The sequence below is a fragment of the Solanum verrucosum genome, unplaced genomic scaffold, assembly GCF_900185275.1.
Source record: "Solanum verrucosum unplaced genomic scaffold, falcon-dt-bn FXZP01000261.1, whole genome shotgun sequence".
In the NCBI taxonomy this organism is placed as follows: Eukaryota; Viridiplantae; Streptophyta; class Magnoliopsida; order Solanales; family Solanaceae; genus Solanum; species Solanum verrucosum.
In genome coordinates, this window is record NW_026019969.1 from 3,754,042 (window position 1) to 3,774,966 (window position 20,925).

The window sequence follows — 20,925 nt, forward strand, 5'->3', positions numbered from 1 at the left end:
ATTTTTGATCAATGTTTACAATTTTATATGTACTCTTTCTTTAAACAAAACTAGAATTTAGCTAGTGGTGACATAATTTAAATTTTAATTATAATCTTTTTAAATATAACTAAAATTTTGAACTATGCATACAATTATTTTCAGAAATATGAAAAATTGACTAACTATGGATTCCCCCCCCCCCCATATATTATCCCCCAATTTACTATGAAATTATCCCTTTTAATAAATGGTAAAGGAAAAAAGACAACCTTAATAAATTGTTCTAAAACCCTTTTTCATAGTTTCAAGAACCCCCCACTTCAGAAGTAGTCGTTTTTCTGTCTTTCTCCGCTTCTCTGGTGTAATACTTCAGAAGCTCACTCTAAAGCCCATAAAGACTGAATTTTTCTCTCTCCAATTGGAGAAACCAATCAACATATAGTTCAAATTTCTCCATTTTAGGTTTTGGTTTGCATGATGGATGCTCCTATTATTGGTAAGCTTCTGTTTCTTGAAACACTCATATAAAATTCTTGATTTTTCTGTTTTTTTGTGTGGTTTTCTTGAAGTATAGATTGAATTGCTTGTTTTTACATCATTTGTGGGTTTCTGAAAGGGTGAATTTTGTTATGTTTTTACCTAATGTTTCTATTGTTCTTGTGGTTGTGGTTGTGGTTTCTTTAAGAAAGAATCCAAAATACACATGTAGAAAGATCTTCCTTTCTTTTCTGTTTAGTTGGGTTGTTCTTGTGGTTTTCTTGGAGAAAAGGATGATTTTTTGAGAAATTCACCCCTTTCTCCAAGAAAACCACAAAAGCAACATGACTAAACAGAAAAAGGAAGATCTTTGAACATGGGTGTCTCAAACATAGGTGCACAAAATAGGGATAAATTTTGATTCTCTTCTTCTGTTTAATTTCTGCTGATATGTGCTTTGTTGACATTTGTCTTTTGGGTTCTTTTCTGGGATTAAGACCCATTGCAGGGGGTTTTCCCTGAAATTATAGAGGAGTATTTGGAGAGTGGGATCATGAAGTGCATAGCCTTTAATCGTCGTGGCACCCTTCTTGCAGGTACTGTGAATAATTCTTTACTGAACTCCCCTTCCCTTTTGATTGTGCTTTTGACATGACTAACATGACTCCAAGAAGCAAAAAAAAGAATGAAAGAGAAAGAGCTACATGAATCAAAATTATGTTGATTCATGTAGCTCTTTTGCTTTCATTCTTTTTTGTTTTGTTTCTGAAGCATCATGCTGAATGTGATAATGATAGTCAATTGATATCTTGAAGCAACTCAAATATCTATTTGTTGCAAAAAAGATTAGAACTTTTTGGTGGTTGTTTAGATTAATAACTTTTAGGAAAGATATACCAATAAAAAAAGTAACTTTTAGGAATTATATGTTGCCTTTGTAAAAACCTAAACTGTCTTTGATTTTACAGCTGGATGTGCTGATGGAACTTGCATTATCTGGGATTTTGGGACCAGAGGCATTGCAAGAGAATTCAAGGACGACGATTCTGTTGCCTCTATTACGAGTGTTTGTTGGTCAAAGTATGGTCACCGCATACTTGTCTCCGCTGCTGATAAGTCCTTGTCACTCTGGGATGTTGTCAGAGGAGAGAAGATTACTCGGATCACTCTACAGCAAACCCCTTTACAAGCTCGCCTATATCCTAGGTCCACTACTCCATCTATTTGCTTGGTGTGCCCCCTTTCATCTGCTCCTATGATTGTTGACTTGGAGACAGGAAGCGTGACTGTGCTCCCTGTCTTGCCTACTGAAGGAGGGAATGGGGTTGCTCCTCCTTCAAAAAATAAATTTTCAGATGGATCTTCCCCATTTACTCCTACTTCTGCTTGCTTTAACAAGTACGGAGATCTGGTGTATGTGGGGAACTCCAAAGGGGAAATACTAATAGTTGACCACAGAAGTGTTCAAGTGCGTGGTATAGTTCTTGTTCCAGGCAATGCTGTTATAAAGAATATTGTGTTTAGCAGAAATGGACAGTATCTCTTAATAAATTCAACTGATCGTACAATAAGGATTTATGAGAACCTTCTTCCCGTAAAAAATGCTCTTACGGGTCTAGATGAAGCAACCAATGACCTGAATGATCTGGAAGGGGTCGAGAAGCTGAAAGCTGTTGGAGCGCTATGTTTAACTTTGTTTCGGGAGTTTCAGGATTCTGTCACCCGAGTGCACTGGAAAGCTCCATGTTTTAGTGGTGATGGTGAGTGGGTTGTTGGTGGTTCTGCTAACAAAGGGGAGCACAAGATCTACATTTGGGATCGGGCCGGTCATCTTGTGAAAATTCTTGAAGGACCAAAGGAAGCGATAGTAGATCTAGCTTGGCATCCTGTCAACCCTGTTGTAGTCTCTGTTTCTCTGTCTGGGTTAGTCTATATATGGGCAAAAGACTTCACCGAGAATTGGAGTGCATTTGCTCCCGATTTCAAAGAACTTGAAGAAAATGAGGAGTATGTTGAAAGGGAAGATGAATTTGATCTCAATCCGGAAATTGAGAAGGTGAGAGTATTATTTGTTGGACTCGTTGAATAGGAAAGAAGTATAGATAAGGCATCCTTCCTACTTTTCTTTTTCTGTTTTTGATATGAACATGATGCTGCAGGTTAAAGGGTCTGATGTCAACGAGGATGAAGATGTTGATATCGATGGTCTGGAGAATGATTCAACTTTCAGTGATTCAGATTTGTCGGGAGATGAAATTTGCTTTTTGCCTGCTGAGCCAATTCCTGATCCAGAGCAACAGGACAAGTGTGTTGGTAGTAGTTCAAAGCTAGGTGAGAGCAACCAATCTGGGTCTCCTCTTTCAGAAGAGGCTGGACAAAATGGGCAAGTGAATCATGAGTCCAGTCCATTTGAAGGCGGTAAGACATTTTCGATTATATTTTAAATGAATCTAACTATTATGAATTCTGTGATTCCAAATTTCATATCCTTGGTGAGTGTAAACTCCTTGTTATGTCATGTGAAAGAAAATGTTGATAAAATCTATATCCAGTTGACAATCCTAAATGGCAGCCTTCTAAGGTTACTGTTGTTTAATTTCAAATTTCTGAATTTGTGTCGGAACTTTTTATTGGATATCAATCAACTATGCCTCAATCCCAATCAACCAGGGTGTTCTCTGAGGATGTTAGGGAAGTCACTATGTACACTGAAGCAGAACTGTTATGAGTTCACTTTTAACATTAGTTCTGCTAGGAATCCATGATACTTTTTTTTTGCTTCAGTATATCCTAATAAGTATCATTATCTGTATTTTGCAACAACAAGAAGTCAGAAAACTTAATTTGACCTTGCAATGGAAGGAGAGTAAAATTTGATGTTTGAACCAGATCAAGTAAAGAAATTTCCATTGGGACATAATAGATAATGAAAAGATCAACTGTCTTTCTCTGTTGCATCTCTATTTCAGAGGCTATAACTTTGTTTCTCCTCATCTCCTCTGTGTAATTGTAGACTAAAATATTCTCTGTGCTTATGAAGCTGCTACTGATGTATTTTTGTACTTATGTGCAGTGTACCCATAGTCTATCCCATGCATTTGTTCCATTCTTCGTATCATTGCACCAGTTTGAAACTAAGTTTACAAAGTTGTTTGCTATTTTAGTTAGACTTCTGTATGAATCTTGATAATTAGGTAACTCATAGATAATTCTGCTGCAGAGGACACAGGCACAACAGGCTTGAAAAGGAGAAGAAAGCCTTCAGAGAAGGTATTGGAACAGCAAGCTGAGAAGGTTAAGAAACCCCCACTGAAGACGAAGCCATCTGGTAAACCTCAAAACTAAAAGAATGCCTGCAAAACATTTAAGATGTTTTGGATAGTAACTTCCAGCTATCGAACATCTTCAAGTTTTTTTTTTCTTGTTGTTGAAAGGCCTCATGTGGTCACCTTTCCTGTTAGAATGGGTGATACATCACTCAAACCTTTATTTATGTCCATTTGAGTACTATGTTTAACTCAAGAGTTAGTATGCCTATGAGCATTCCTTGAAATGTTCCTATGAAGTATGAACTTAAGTTCTAATGGATGTTGTGTTTAGCTTAGCTCTTGGTTCAATTCCTTTTGTCGATCTGAAACCTTCCCCCCTCCCCACTCTATCTCTCTGTGCCTTTCATGTGAAGAGAAAAAAGTTTTGTGTTATTAATGTGAGTTAGAATTGATGTTTGATCAGAGGCGGACCCATGTGGTGTGTTCGGGGTGCACATGCACCCGTTAACTTTGGAAAAAACTGGTATATATATGTCTATATACTTTGAAGAACTAACTTATATTTTAAAAAGGGGCCCCTCCAACATATTTGTTGGATTGGATCATTTGGTTAGTCATCAGTGTGCGCCCCTTGGGCTCTTGAGTCTTGGTGCATGACTCATGTTCGAATCTTGGCTGCTACATTAGTTTTTCGTTTTAAGCTAACAGTAAGAAAAATGCATAAAATATGTATGTGGCAGGTTTCGAACATGCAACCTAAATTATGTGGTGCCCTGACCGCCAGTTCATGGTGCGAGTCTCACCCTATTCTACTTTTCTTTTTTAAAAAAAAATTATATATACATTAGGACATCAGTCTCTGAGACGGTGTTACGTGACATGCTTCAACAAACGTGCATCTGTCTTTTGTGGTGCTCCTGTTATCTTCGAACCTAGGTCTGCCTCTGTGTTTGATGATATAGAAATGAAACTATTTTGAAACTGTTGTCTTTTGTTCAATTGTTTTCGTTATTAGGTGTTTCTTGAATTGCCACTCAACTCTCAAATACAGATTCTTTAAATTTTTTTCTTTTTGTTCTTTCTACATGACACCATGTATATAACTGACCTTTGAAGGTGGAATATTATTAGCTTGTGCCTTTTGATTTGTCATTGCATGACCTTCACTTTTTTCTGCGAAGGACTAAACTTGCCCCATATTTGATGCCCATAATTCACTATATACCCTCCAACTTTAGCTTACTCTTTCGGCATTAAAATATTTTTGAAACGTTCAAATCTTCCAATTTCTATGTAATATTTTTTGTTTTATGCTATCTATTTCCTAACCATTTCTTTGTTATGATACATTTACATCACGGTGCATGAGCTTGTGTCAACTTGTAAACAAAGAATTTACAGAGGTTCTTTTAATAGAAAATTTTACTTGTTTTTCTAATACAGAGGATTAATCTTTCCTCTCTAAACATGATCTTTATTAAAACGTAAACAACAATAACATACCCCGTACTCCTACCTAGGCGGTAGAGAGGTTGTTTCCAAAAGATCCCCGGCTCGAGAAAAAACAGTTCAAAGTAGTTTGGTAAACAAGGATAGAAAATATATCCAAAAGTCAAGAATCAACCAACTGGTCTTTGATATACTCCCTCCGTCCCTATTTACTTGTCCATATTTCCTTTTTTAGTTGTCCCTATTTAGTTGTCCATTTTGACAAATCAAGAAAGGACAACAAATTTTTTCCTATTATACCCTTATTTACACTTCTTGAAAATTGTAAAAGTGTATGTTGTTTCCCTCCAATTTATTTCACTTTAATTCAAATAAGTGGTTGTAATTTTGAAGTGAAAAGTTGTCATAAGGGTAAAATTGTAACTTCACTGTGCTAATCATTGTTGCCTTAATCTGTGTGCCATTTCTAAAGTGGACAACTAAAAAGGGACGGAGGGAGTATTAACATAAAATATCTTTTTTTTAATTTTTTTTTTGAGGATAGACATAAATTATCTTTCTATACTGGTTGAAATTACCTTTATTTATTAGATACTATTTACGCATTATTTTGAATAAAAGTTTTGATTTTAGTATAAGATATATATACTATGGTTTTTGAAGTATAAATGCTTAGAAGTACCAACATTTAACTTCTAGTGTCTTTAGGGAATGCAAGTAAATTCTCTTATTCACTAAGATAAGGAATTGAAACAAATTAAAAGTTTCTGAAAACAAGCTAATTGGATCAGTTTGAATACTTGATTCAGTAAATTGTTAAAGTGATTGAGTAATTTACCTGTAAAATGTTAGTTATGCAGAGAAGAATTGGAAATATATGTTTATCTTATTATAAGGGAAACAAATTAATTTTGTGACTCAAATAATTGATTTCCTATGTAGATATTTCACCTGTAGAAATATGTTTTCTATAGAATTGTAAATATTTGTTTTCCGGATATGGCTGCAAGTATCCGACATGGGTGTGGATTTATAATTATCACATAGATTTTACGATTTGCTGTTCGGATTAGAATATGGGTACTGCCGTACTAGTGTTCGGATACAACTTACAAGAATTAATATACTTCTGTTGATAAAGATAAGTATAATATACTTCCCTTATTTTTGGATTCCTGGAATCCGTATACAACAACAACAACATACCCAGTGAACTCCCACTAGAAAAAGAAGGAATTTAATCTGTATACATTTCCTTAAGGTAAATCATTTAGATTTCCATCAATTCATAAGAATAATGTACTTCCCTTATTTTTGGATTCCTGTGATCGGTATACAGTGAAATCCCACTAGAAAAAGAAGGCTAATTCCTGTAATCCATATACATTTCTTTAAGGTAAATCATTTATATTTCCATCAATTCATAAGAATAATATACTTTCCTCATTTTTGGATTCCTGTGGTTCGTATACAACAACAACATACCCGGTGAATTTCCACTAGAAAAAGAAGGCTAATTCCTGGAATCCGTATACATTTCCTTAATGTAAATCATTTAGATTTCCATCAATTCATAAGAATAATGTACTTCCCTTATTTTTGGATTCCTGTAATCCGTGTACAATAACAACGACATACCTAGTGAAATCCCACTTGAAAAAGGAGGCTAATTCCTGAAATCCATATACAACAACATACCCCGTGTAAATCCCACTAGAAAAAGGAGGCTAATTCCTGAAGTCCATATGCATTTCCTTAACTTAAATCATTTAGAATTCCATCAATTCATAAGAATAATATACTTCCCTTATTTTTGGATTCCTATGGTCCGTATACAACAACAACAACATACCCGGTGAATTTCCACTAGAAAAAGAAGGCTAATTCCTGGAATCCGTATACATTTCCTTAATATAAATCATTTAGATTTCCATCAATTCATAAGAATAATATACTTTCCTTATTTTTGGATTCCTGTAATCCGTGTACAACAACAACGGCATACCTAGTGAAATCCCACTTGAAAAAGGAGGCTAATTCCTGAAATCCGTGTACATTTCCTTAATGTAAATCATTTAGATGTCCATCAATTAATTCGTGGTGTGTTTAATTTAGTTTTGTATTACAACAAGACAGATTCATTTGTGTATAGTTTCTTGTATAATTACTTCAGTTAGTTCAAGCTTTATTTGCCATTGATAGTCATTCTGATCAAATTAGTTTGTATACTTATTATAGCTACAAATAATTCATATGTTATCAATTTAGTAAGTCAGTAATATCGACATCCAAGTCATTTTGTCCCTTAGTTTTTACGTAATCAATCATTTAATATTGTTGTTTCCCTCTTTCATTCATGTTGCTCGGATCCTACAGTAATGTAGCCACCTCAGTGTAGGGTCCTTCAAAAATGCAAATTGTATCCCACCACTCGCCAATGAAGCTGAGTGGTAACTAGTGAAATCATGATCATATAATTAAATCAAATATAGGTCATAATTACAAAAAAGTGACCATTTGTTCAACTTATGAAATAGGAATCGAGTTAATTTACGTTCTTGACTAATGATCTAATTTATTTATCAACAATCTTGGTAAATAGTATATTTTGCTTATTGTGAAGGTACCATGTATATATATAATCTTCTTAACTAATATTCATATATATTATTCTTGTCTTTATCAACATAAGTATATTAATTCTTGTTTCCTCTTCAACCTTCCTAAAATACGAATTAATAAACGAGTGTATCCTGTTTCCACTTCATTTTTCTCTTTTTTGTTTTTTCCTTGCACTGATATTTGTGTCATCTCTGAGAATACCTTGTTATTTTGGATCATTCCATATTATGATGAACCTCTACAATTAGGTTTTCTTATATTTTTACTGCATATTGTGACATTTTGCAGGCTAATATTTGACTTAGGCGAAGCATATAAAGAGATCGCTTCACGAGAGGTCACGTTAATTTACAACAGTAAGCTGTGAATTAAGTGTAAACAAGCTAGTGATTCCATCTATAAGTGGGGTTATGGAGTAGATTTGATGCTACCTACTTCTGAAGTTGTCTGGACTTGCACCAATGGACAGATTTTTTTCTAGCAGAGTGGTAGCAATCAATACAGACTCTTAGAGGGACTACTAACTGTTAACATGAACTGACATTAGAACATTGCATTATATTTATCCCCTGCTGACGGAAACAACTGTTAAAGGGACAGCATCTAAACTCTGAAGAACTGGATTGCTTTCAGTTGTAGAGTTTGTTGGCTACTTGTATATACGACATGTAATGGGAAAGCTGAACTGCAAGTTTAGGTGGTGAGGGGGATTTCACCCTTGGCATTGGCTGGGAGGGAAATGCACCAAGTCTCTTTGTAATTGACCGATTCAATTTTTTGATTAACTTATAGACTTGAAAGAATGATTTATTCTTATTTTCTTATATGCACTTGTAAACCCCATTTTCTTTTATTTGCACAAATTAAAAGCATTACAATCCATGTAAATTTTGTACATTTTTACGTAACTCAAGTGTTGGTTGTTTTTACTCAGTGCTCCCTGATCCGATGGAGTAGTAAACATAAACCCCAAGAGCCATAATCACCATCACAGCAGCTCCAGCATTGACAAGCAGTTGTCTCTCTTCATTTAGTTCCACTAGGCTTTTCTTCAAGTTGCCAATACTGCCAGGATAAAAAGAGGTACCAGCAGCTACATTACTTGTACTTTCCTTTTCTTTTGATCCTTTCTGCCCAACCTTTTCTTGAAACTCTTCTCTTAAATCTTTAATCTTTTCGGCAACAATCTTTCCACCTGCATCATGGCTCTCCTTCTTTTCAACGTCCTTGCCACTTCTGATCAATTGTGTTCTGTTCTGATCCAAGTTTTCTTCTTTACTCTTCTGAATCTTTGGCTCAATACTCCCAACTAGACCTTCCAAGATTTTCTTCTCATCTTTTGTTTTTTCCCTCTCACCACTAGTTTTTCCTAATGGAGTTGCTCTAAGAGCTGGAAAATCTTTATCTTCATCACCCTTTTGAGTCTTTGATGATTCAGGACTCATCAATTGGTCGTCAAAGAATTTCATTTCCTCTACTCTAGAATCTTGATCTTTGTCAGCATTTTGAGGCTTTGGCAATTGAGCTGTGGGTTTTAAAGGGGTTGGTTTTCTTGGGGGGGCTTGAATAGTTGGGTAAGTTGTTTTGGGAGGAGCATTATCACCCTTTTGAGTCACTGATGATTCAGCACTCCCCATTGTCTCATTTCTTGTAGAATCTTGATCTTTGTCAGCATGTTGAGTTGTGGGTTTTAAAGGAGCTGGTTTTCTTGGGGTTTCAACAGCTGGATGAGTAGTTTTGGGAGGAACATTATCATCCTTATGAGGGATTGTGGGAGGGGATTGTTTTGTGTGTTCATCTAATAACTGCTTTGGCATTTTCCATGGCATAGTGATAATGAGGATTCCATTCTCAAATTTGGCATGGATGCCTCTCATGTTACAGTCATCTGGTGCTTGAAAATCTTCTTGAAATCGATGCCATTTGTTGCCTCCTACAACCCGTTCTCCACGCACTCTCACTGTGTTCTTGCCTTCTGTACTTACTCTAATGCTCTCCTTCATGAAACCTGCAGGTGAGTTATATTAGTTTCGCGCTCTCTGTACACTGATACAGAACGAATCGATACATCGTATTTTAAAGTATTGTGTTCGTGTGGATAAATAATCAGTAATTAGGGCTCAAATAGGGCTATTTCTACATAAGCTCACCAGGAAGATAAATAATCAGTTTTTCAGCTTCTTCATCTTGATGCCGCTCATAAACAGGCCTAAAATCTTCGTAAACTGGGCGTGCTGCAGGTCCCCGATTAGGGCGATTAGGTCCAGCGCCACCACCTCTTGGTCTCGTTGCCATTTTTTCTTCTTCTTAAGGTTTATTTATCTTGGAAACGGTTATTAGAGTTTGAAAGCTTTGATGAATATTTTGTGGGTTACAACATCTTCCATTTTATATGTGTTGGTTTCAAGAATTGCAAGTTTGGTTTGTGTTTCTTAGAGATGAAACTATTCCAATTTCATTGCTTCAAAATTCTCAGGTTTCTCCAAATGGAGAAGCTAAAGCAACAAAGCTTCTTTTTTTGTGCTCTACTCTTTCCCAAACCTTTCCAATTCATTAAGTTTGGGTTTGAAAAAGTTCAAACTTGAGATTTTTTTAATGAGGTTTGAAACAGATATAATGATAAAAAATTTGAATATTAAAAAATGTATTCATGAGTTAACGAATATGAGTAATACAATGAAAAATAGATTTCACACTTACGCTATTATTCATGAACTCAACAACAATATCTTGGAGTTTTACTTGTACGAGTTGAAATGCCATATTATTGTATCTGATATTTGAACAAGTCTCATTATAAAAATTGTGGCAAGATTTTTTTAAAAAAAATATTAGATTGAAGGGTGGAATTTTACTAAAAATTTTATTTTATATTTATAGTTTGGATAAATACTGAATAATTTAGTGATGGTAGTTAAAACTTAATTATGGATTCGATTAGTGGCTATTTGCCACAATTTCTCCCAGAATTTCAGGTGTTATGGCCCATAAATAGGTCCTGAAAGCCCAATTGAGAACCCTCCCAAGCCCTTCTAAACAAATAATCGTAAGCCCAATTGCGATTTTGAAGGCCCATTTATTCTGTCTTCTTCTTTCTTCATATACAGCAGTGGAGTTCAGATATATACCCATTTATACACATTCACAATGGGGTGAGAGAGAGAGAGAGAGAGAGTCGCCGTCGATCGGAAAATGGAGGATAGCGACGTGTTAGTATCGTCAACTGCACCATTGGCGTAGCATGATTTCCTTCAGCGCATTCGTGATCCAAACTCCTACGATTTCGTCAAATCCGTATCAATCTTCATCTTAGTTAAATCTAAGGTAGCTATATCAATTTATACATGCTACATATAATGTAAAGCTCATTACCTCAGTTGAGTAGCACAGAATCATTATTGAAGAATGCTTCAGTTGAACCTCTTGTTGTTTTCTTCTCGTCAAATCTCTTCAAACCTGCTTGAGTTTTATTGTAGTACAACAACTACACCTCAGTCCCGAACAAGTACCTCAAGTATTTTATGGAGAGAGTTCTGTATGTAAAGTGAAATTAATGGATATTGATTATAAAAAATGAATTATCTATATTGGGAATTTGGGATTCTGGAATAGCTATGGAATGATTGTCTTAGTAATATGAAACTTGTAATCACCTGGTCATCTTAGCATAATTTCTTTGCCATACTTTTCGTGATTTTAAAGCACGTAGATCATGGATGAATTCATGGGCTTTGGTTTCAACTACTAAGTCCTATAACATACTACCGCATATTGAATATTTACATATATTTGATCAGTTCAAATTAACAGAACCAGCTATGCTTGCCATTTTAACTCAACTAGGAACCCGAAGAGGTTTAGGTAGGTACAAGTATGTCCATTCGAGGAAAAATGTTAGTACTAATTGGAATCTTAAGGTTTTGGTTCAATAGTAAAGACACAACTTGAGATATGCAGCTAGGGTGCACATCACAAGTTCGAACACTGCGGCTAACAAGAAGCCTGAAATTTAAGTGGAACATGATAGAGGAATAGACCTATACTCGACCGAGTTTCAAACCTATGATATCTACATGCTGATTTTTTAGTATACTGAAAGATTCTGGATGCTCCATGATATTAATAAATATAAAATCGCAAAAGCATAAGTAATAGAGGGACGTTCCACTGATATCCTTCAGAAACAGATCTACAGATATCTCAACATTGAAGGAACAAAAAACTTCGGATTCTTGAATCTTCTATGTTTTCCCATGTCTTAATTAGAGTTGCTATTGGTACTATGCCTAGAATTACCAAGCCTGATTGTCTCATTTTTCCTTTTATCTCAACATGCTTATATATGTCATACCTTTTCAGTAAAAGGTTCAGGTTGATGTTTATACAAATTTACTCCCAACATATGAAATCAATGGATTGTGTTATTCATGGATATCACATTCTCTATACTCTATGCTTGTGGATGGCTGTAGGCTGCACATCGACTGATTATAAGTTTAGTTGTTGCTATGCTGTTTGTACTTTGTTTGCTCATATTCATATTATTTCAAACAACAGGGACTTTAGAAGTATGTCATGAAAAAAGCTATTTACACGTACATTTGCTTCACTTCCTGAAGATGTGAAAGTTGATGAATAGCTTCATGAGAAAATTACTTTGATTCAACAATATGTTAGGCCTGAGAATCTGGATATCATGCCAACATTTCAAAATGAATCATCATGGTTGGTAAGTGAACTCTGTAAAAACGTAAATTTCTGGTGAGTCATCCATTGATTCTGTTCAAGATATTATGAAATGGATGCAAGTGCAGGAATTTTGGTTCTTAACTGCTACTATTTTTTACTACTAGGATAGGATATGATTTCTCACTTGATTACTCTTGTTGGGATTTGGGCCTGTCACTCATACGATGATGATGCGTGGTTTAAGTAATAAATTACCAGTTTCTATATTTCAGAGCAAAATGCCCGTGTCTTTTGACAGTTTGTTAGTTCAGTAGTCAGTACATTTAACATAATTTTCCCAAACAAAATGTTGTGGGCAAACAGTTTTTCTAATTGATTTTTTTTTCCAGATAAAGCCAGCCATACATCTTTTGTGAGACGTACTTGATCATTCCTCGACCTCTATCATTTACCATGACGTGAGTTTATATATATACACTGTGTGTGGGTGTACACACATTATACACGTACTGACACACACACAATAGTATATGTACATGTGAGTGTGTGTATCTTAGTGGGTTTTTGGGTTTGCTGATGAAAGAAGCAATTTTTTTTCTCGCAACCACTGAAACTTGGGAAAAGATACACATTTCTAGAACAGGTGTAGTTTTCAAATAAAATATTCTTTTGCACAGCTATTTTATTATACTAATAACTGATAAAAGAAAAGGAGTATTTTAAACAAAAATAACCAAGGCAGAGCTAACCTTCTTGTCTTTGTGCATATGTTACACCTTGACAAGATATACACTTTTTACTTAGCATTTACCTCGAGTATTGATTTCTAATATAATTGTATTACTTTAATATTGTTCATTCAATTTGGTAACTTGTTGGTTAAATGTGGACCCAGATTTTCAGAGGTTTGCTGCAGAAGTTTGTAAACTGGGTTTTTAATGGGTACGGCAGTCTGTTTACAGTAACATATCAAGGCCTGGAGTATGCAAAATTCAGAGAATATTTTCAAAGTACCAAAGCGCATACACTTTTTCCTTTATAGAAACATCTTCTTTAGGCTATCCTTTTGAGTTGTGATCTTGATTACAATAAGTATAGGTCTTTCACCCTGCCATTAATTAGCATAGATCTTTCGTGAATATCATTCTGCAATGAGATGTCTAACTATTTCATTACATGCTACACTTTTTACAGCTTGCGCAGAAGGAGCTAACAAAAGATAAATATGTACAGGGGGCACCAAGAGACAAACTTGTGTGCATTCTTAATTGTTGCAAGGTTATCAATAACCTCTTGACTTTTGTTTCAGCAAAGGATAACCCTCCAGTAGCAGATGATTTTCTTCCAGTTCTCATTTATGTCACTATAAAGGTAAGTTAGCTCATTTGCACTGATCTGATATATTAATCTTCACAAGTGAACCATGAAATAAATTTCCAAAAATAGTCTGCCCAACCTGGTTTTGTACTTCCTTTTTCTTTTGATCCTTTCGGCTCAACCTTTTCTTGAAACTTTTTCCTTAAATCTTCACTCTTTTCAGAAACAATCTTTCCTCCTGCATCATGCTTCTCCTTCATTTCAACTTCCTTGCCACTTTCTATCAACTGTGTTCTGTTATGATCCAAGTTTTCTTCTTTACTCTTTTGAATCTTTGACTCAATACTCCCTACTAGACCTTCCAAAATTTTCTTCTCATCTTTTGTTTTTTCCCTCTCACCGCTAGTTTTTCCTAATGGAGTTGTTCTAAGAGATGGAAAATCTATATCTTCATCACCCTTTTGAGTTTTTGATGATTCGACATTCATCAATTGGTCGTCAAATAATTTATTTTCCTTCACTCCAGAATCTTGATATTTGTCAGCATTTTGAGGCTTTGGCAATTGAGCTGTGGGTTTTGAAGGTGTTGGTTTTCTTGGGGCGTCTTCAGTAGTTGGATAAGATGTTCTGGGAGGAACATTATCACCCTTTGGCTCAATACTACCTACTAGACCTTCCAAGATTTTCTTCTCATCTTTTGATTTTTCCTTCTCACCACTAGTTTTTCCTAATGGAATTGTTCTAAGAGCTGGAAAATCTCTATTTTTATCACCCTTTTGAGTCTTTGATGATTCGGTGCTCATCAATTGGTCGTCAGAGAATTTATTTTCCTTCACTCCTGAATCTTGATCTTTGTCAGCATTTTGAGGCTTTGGCAATTGAGCTGTGGGTTTTAAAGGGGTTGGTTTTCTTGGGGCGGCTTCAGTAGTTGGATAAGTTGTTCTGGGAGGAACATTATTACCCTTTTGAGTCTTTGATGATTCAGCACTCCCCAATGTCTCATTTCTTGTAGAATCTTTATCTTTGTCAGCATGTTGAGCTGTGGGTTTTAAAGGGGTTGGTTTTCTTGGTGTTTCATCAGTTGAATGATTGTTTCTGGGAGGAATATGATCATCCTTCTGAGGGATTCTGTGAGGAAATTGTTTTGTTTGTTCATCTAATAATTGCCTGGGCATTTTTCGTGGCATAGTGATAGTGAGCATTCCTTCCTCAAATTTGACATTGATCCTTTTCATGTTACAATCATCAGGTGCTTGAAAATCTTCTTGGAAGCGACGCCATGTGTTGCTTCCTATAAAAAGTTCTCCACCTACTCTCACTGTGTTCTTGCCTTCTGTACTTACTCTAATGCTCTCCTTCATGAAACCTGCAGGCAAATAAAGACAATTTAAAACTTCTACTTTAATGCATATCATAAAAGTTCTTCTATATGATGATGAGAATTTTATATCCTTTTGTTCAAAAGAGCAAATATCTATATATTACTATATATAATAAGTGGGATATCTACTACTTAGCACATGACAAGTGTTACTATATATAATAAGTGGGAATATCTACTACTTAACACATGACAAATGTTGGATGATATGTGCTTAGATAGCGTTGTACATTCTTCTTTTATGTTGTACCTTTAAAATTTATATTATTGGACAATTTAACACCATTAATTACCTATCTCATTTGGGCCCATTTATTATTTATATGTTTTCAATTTTCAATATATGTTGTCTATCTTATTCTTTTTTTCAACCTTTTATTTTAAACTTCTTGAAATTTAATTACCTATTTATTACTCTCTCTATACACTTTTAATTGTTATGATTTCCTTTTTAGAGTCAAACTATAAGAATTTTAACTAATATTTTACAATGTGTTTTTTCATCATATTCATATGCAAAAAATTACAATTTATAGTACTTTTTGTATAGATTTTGCATATTTAAATTTTTTGTTTAAAATATCAAATTAATACAATCTAATTTAACTTTGAAAATTATTATATTACTACTATTAATAAGAGTGAATGTGAGGAGCTTCCCGTTTATGGGAATTGACAAAAAAATCCTCAGATGTTACTTTTGTAATTTCACATGAAAAATGTAATTCAATTGGTTAGTTAAATGAGTAGTGTAACTGCATTTCATTTTTTGTATCTATTGGACTAATTTGTCCCCTTAAAACTACAAATAATTCGCACAACTTTCTGAAAACATGGGCCTCACTTATTACTACTTAGTTGTATTGCTTTGGTGACTGATATCAACTATTCTCTCTCCAATAATATTTCTCCAGTATTGACTTTATATATTTTTTAAGAAATTATAAATAAAAGAGTAATATTACTATATCATTCTTTAAATATAATAAATATAATGTATTAAAAAATATAATTGAAAAATGACTATAATTAATTATATGGGGTAAACTATCCATTGATTTCATAAAGTGGACAAGTATTGTAGGACATTTCAAAATAGTATAATAGACAATAATTATTGAACGGATGGAGTAAGATTAAGTCATTCTTTCAGTACTTTTCTCACATTAATTAATTTCTCTCAGCATTCAATTAGTGAATCTTTAGTAGAATTAATTAGAATACTTTTTACTTAATAATATGCCCAATAAGCAATAAGAGGAAGCTTTCGTTGGTCTGTTCTTTTAAGGGTATGTTGCTAAACCATCAACACTGAAAGGTAGCTCTACTGATAATTGTGAAGAAAACATATTAATGGATTAAAAATCAAAAAGAGGTAATTAAACCCTAAAATATTGTAAAGACATCTATAAAATTTGGTTGAAGCTCAAAATCTATTAGTGTCATATAAATTAGGATAGAGGAAATAACATATATATTTGAAATAACATGAAACGTACTACAAATCACACAATAATTAGCAACTTCAAAATTTGAAGGGCATACAAAAAATTTGATCAACTCTCAAAATTCTACTAATGTCACATAGTTTGGGATAGAAAAAGTAACATATACGTAAAATATACTATAACTCATAATAATTAAATAACTTCAAAATCTAAAAGACTTATACAAAATTTGCTTGACTTTCGAAATTCTATCAATGACACATAAATTGGGACAAAGAGAATATTGAAAATTACATATAAAGTATTATTAACCACAATAATCAACAACTTAAAATTTAAAGAACATACAAAAAAATTGTTTGACCGTTAAAATTTTATTAATGTCACATAAATAAAAATAAAAAATAAAAATATATGTTGGGCCCGTGCTAGCACGGACTACTGTAACTAGTATATATATGTGTGTATTTATTCGAAATTGTGAAAGTTTGGTTAAATTACAATACATAGTGTGAGGGTTTGAATTTTATTTGTTTCGCTGTATACAGTGATGCAGAACGAATCATATTGCTAGTATTTTTAAGTAAACTATTGCTATGTTTCTTACTTAGCCAAGCTATCATTATGATTGGTAAATAGGAATCAAAGTAATGCTATTTCTAATTTTCTCAAGAATAATTACTTGTTCCGTTAAACTTCATGTGAAGTTAAAATAGACAAACAAATTGAAACATTTCCGTTAATAGTTTTGTTTGAGAATATAAATAAATAAACCCACCAGGAAGAGAAATAAGTAATTTTTCAGCTCCTGCCTCTTGATGCCGCTTAGAAACAGGCCTAAAATCTTCATAAACAGGTGGCGACGCCCGATTAGGTCCCGTTTCCATTTTTTTGTTATCAACAAATAGAAGTGCAAATCATTGTTTTCTTTTTCTTGGAAATGGTTATGAGACTTTGAAAGCTTTGTTACTATACCGTTTTATAGGCGTTGGTTTCGAAAATTGCAAGTTTGGTTTGTGTTTCTTAGAGATGAAACTATTCCAATTTCATTGCTTCAAAATTCTCAGGTTCCTCCAAATGGAGAATCTAATGCAACAAAGCTTCTTTTTTTGTGCTCTACTCTTTCCCAAACTATTCCAATTCATTAAGTTTGGGTTTTTAAAAGAGATAATTGAACGAAATAATGATAAGATATATAAATATTACAAAATGTACTCGTGAGTGAACATGTTTGGGTAATTATACCAAAAATATATTCCACTCATGGTATTATCTTTTAACTTAAAAGAACAATTTACTTCTACAAATTAAACTTCATGATTGTATCTGGTGATTGAACAAGTTTCACTATAAAAATTGTTGTACAAATCTTTTCGAAAAGATTGGATTGAAGCTCTAATACACTGTGCTGGAGTTTACCTATAAAAGTTTCGAAATCCAACACCATTTGGAGTTTCAATATAGTTTGTGGAGTTTCACTTGTAAAAGCTTCAACCTTCAACACAATACACTAATGTTTTTTTAAAATATATAGTTTAGATAAGATTTTCTACATTAAAGAGCGGCTAAATCATATATCATATTTCTATTATATAGAAGAGTCATGATTAGGACGACCAATGGCAATTTTGTAATTTTAAACATTATTTATGGGCAAAGTTATAAATTTATAATTGTATAATTAATGGTCAAAATAATTTTCTAGAAGAATCCAATTTTCCTTTTCAAGAGTCACAAAAAGTTTTGTTTCATGTATGGCTCCACAAATTCATTTTGTTTTATTTTTTAAAATTAATTTGTATTTGTTTGATTATAATAATAATATGAAAAATATTTATACATTTATACTCTTGACAATTCAAATTGTTCATCTACATTTATTACTACTACAACATATTTAGTATAATCCTACAATCTTCCATGTATGTAATTTCCTTTTTAATTATATATAATGTTTTTTAAACATAAGTATTCATATAGTTTTATTTAACTTATTTATCTCCAAAATAATATTTATTTTATCTTAAAAAATTGAGACTTAAATAAGAAAACAAAAATATCACAATTCTAAAGAGATAAAAAAGAAAAAGAAAAAAAATATAGAGTTGATAATGTAAGAATTAAAAAAAAAAAGAAAAAATAATGACTGCATAATTGTAGTTTAAAAAAAAAAAGAAGCACACGACCAATTATCTATATTATTTACTATATAAGAAAAGGGAATAAGTATTCACCACAAGTCAACATGTGTTCCAATAAGAAGAGGGAATAACCAATATATTTACAAAAAAAAAATGACATATAAATAAAATGGAGAGGGTATTGGTTTTTCAAAATGGAAAAGGACAAAATACATATAAAATTAATAGTCATATAAAAAAAAGTTGGTTTAACTCTCAAACATAAAAAGTAACATATGTTATTAAAAACTTTAATAAAAAGTACTATAATTTACAATAAATAATAACTTAAAATATCTACAAGACAACAAAAAAAAGACTAATTTTTGTACTGCTTCTGTCACATAAATTAGGATTGGGATGATTTTAAAATTTTAATTTTGGTTATACATTATAAAATAGCCGAAAAATTGAATGATATAATTTTTTTTAAAATAACCGAATGAATCGTCCTATCGATAACCCTAATGTTACTTCTACTCTGTTTATTTTTACTTAAATTTAGAAAGATATGCTTCATTTCTACCCTCAATCTTATCGCTACATTTATTTGCTATTTAAAATTGAAATTAAAAAGACAAATGACAAATAAGTTTCTATATTAGCTCACTTATGAGCAAAATATATTATAATAATCTTTACTAATTTTATAACAATACATAAACTATACTCCCTCCGTCCCATATTAGATGGGCACTTCCAACTTTACACGGTGATTAATAAATCATTAATAAGTTGGAAGACTTCACCATTTTGTCCTTTGTTTATATCAATGTACATTGAAATGAGTTACAAAAAATACACATACAATATAAGAATTGTCATATTAATTGTAGGGGTAAATGGAAAAGAATTAATTAATTCTATCCTAATTTAATAAGTGCTCAGATAATATGAAAAAAATATTTTTAATAAGATTTTCATCTAATATGGGACGGAGAAAGTAACAATATAACTTTATTAATGTTAGGCTTGGGCAGCGCCCGGGATTTCTTTACTAGTTTATATAGAAGAGCTAAGATTAGGACGACCAACAACAATTTTGTAATTTTAAACATTATTTATGGGCAGAGTTATAAATTTATAATTGTATAATTAATTATCAAAATAATTTTCTAGAAGAATCCAATTTTCCTTTTCAAGAGTCACAAAAAGTTTTGTTTCATGTGTGGCCCCACAAATTCATTTTGTTTTATTTTGAAATCAATTTGTGTTTATTTGATTATAATAATAATGTGAAAAATATTTATACCTTTATACTCTTGACAATTCAAATCGCTCATCTATGTTTATTACTACTACTATAACATATTCAATATATATAATCCTACAATCTTCCATGTATGTAATTTCCTTTATAATAATATATAATGTTTTTTAAACATAAGTATTGACATAATTTTATTTAATTTATTTTATCTTAAAAATTTGTGACTTAAATAAGAAAACAAAAAATATCACAATTCTAAAGAGATTAAAAAAAAACAGAGTTGATAATGTAAGAATTAAAAAAAAATACAAAATAATGACTGCATAATTGTAGTTTAAGAAAACACATAACCAATTAGCGGGATACATTTTGAAATAGTATAAATAAATGAGATAAAAAATTAATTTGACATAGAATTATATATCATATACTTAGGAAACTTCCACAACAGATAAACTACGGATTGACCTTCATATAATAGTGAGTTGCACTTTTTAGTCTTGATTTCTACTTCTTACAATCTTGAATTATGATAAATTAGTGTTATTCGTCGAGAGTAAGAAGCATATTAAATATTAGATTATGAATGCTTTACAACTTTAAAAAAAATGTTTTCTCAATTGATATCCATACTTGAATTTCAAAATTAAGTTACTTTATTATCTTATTTATATTAAAATTTTGGTTATTATCAACATAATATTGATAAAAGAATACTATAAAAAATAATCGTGAAAAAGCTTTAGTATTTTCATTTTAAATTTTGTTAAAAGGCAAAATAGTTACAAAAGTTTAAATTTTATAAATATAAAGTTGATCTAAAATTTGTACTCATTCCATTTCGATTTATGTAATGTTTATTTGACTTAACATGAAGTTTTGTTTTTTTTTTTCTAAAAAC

The 20,925-nt window shown here is 32.4% G+C and overlaps 2 protein-coding genes across 2 annotated transcripts; one reads left to right on the forward strand and one right to left on the reverse strand.

Moving 5' to 3' along the window:
• Window positions 1–292: 292 nt before the first annotated feature.
• On the forward strand, window positions 293–8,687 carry LOC125816859 (protein RBL). Its single transcript, XM_049496502.1, has 6 exons — window positions 293–478; window positions 957–1,055; window positions 1,428–2,515; window positions 2,619–2,877; window positions 3,680–3,787; window positions 8,088–8,687. Exons 1-6 carry the CDS (start codon window positions 457–459, stop codon window positions 8,090–8,092), a joined length of 1,581 nt encoding a protein of 526 aa, XP_049352459.1. The 5' UTR covers window positions 293–456; the 3' UTR covers window positions 8,093–8,687.
• Window positions 8,608–10,094, reverse strand: LOC125816861 (inactive protein RESTRICTED TEV MOVEMENT 2-like). Its single transcript, XM_049496504.1, has 2 exons — window positions 9,950–10,094; window positions 8,608–9,807 (listed from the first exon to the last, which is right to left on the reverse strand). Exons 1-2 carry the CDS (start codon window positions 10,092–10,094, stop codon window positions 8,726–8,728), a joined length of 1,227 nt encoding a protein of 408 aa, XP_049352461.1. The 3' UTR covers window positions 8,608–8,725.
• Window positions 10,095–20,925: the final 10,831 nt, after the last annotated feature.

What these genes read in the sequence shown, in the direction of transcription:
- LOC125816859 (XM_049496502.1), top strand. Translation starts at nt 457, where the DNA reads ATGATGGATGCTCCTATTATTG. An exon ending in GATGGATGCTCCTATTATTG is followed by an intron (nt 479 to 956) that starts GTAAGCTTCTGT and finishes TCTGGGATTAAG; the next exon opens with ACCCATTGCAGGGGGTTTTC. An exon ending in TCGTGGCACCCTTCTTGCAG is followed by an intron (nt 1,056 to 1,427) that starts GTACTGTGAATA and finishes TTGATTTTACAG; the next exon opens with CTGGATGTGCTGATGGAACT.
- LOC125816861 (XM_049496504.1), bottom strand. Translation starts at nt 10,094, where the DNA reads ATGGCAACGAGACCAAGAGGTGGTGGCGCTGGACCTAATCGCCCTAAT. An exon ending in ACTGATTATTTATCTTCCTG is followed by an intron (nt 9,808 to 9,949) that starts GTGAGCTTATGT and finishes ACTCACCTGCAG; the next exon opens with GTTTCATGAAGGAGAGCATT.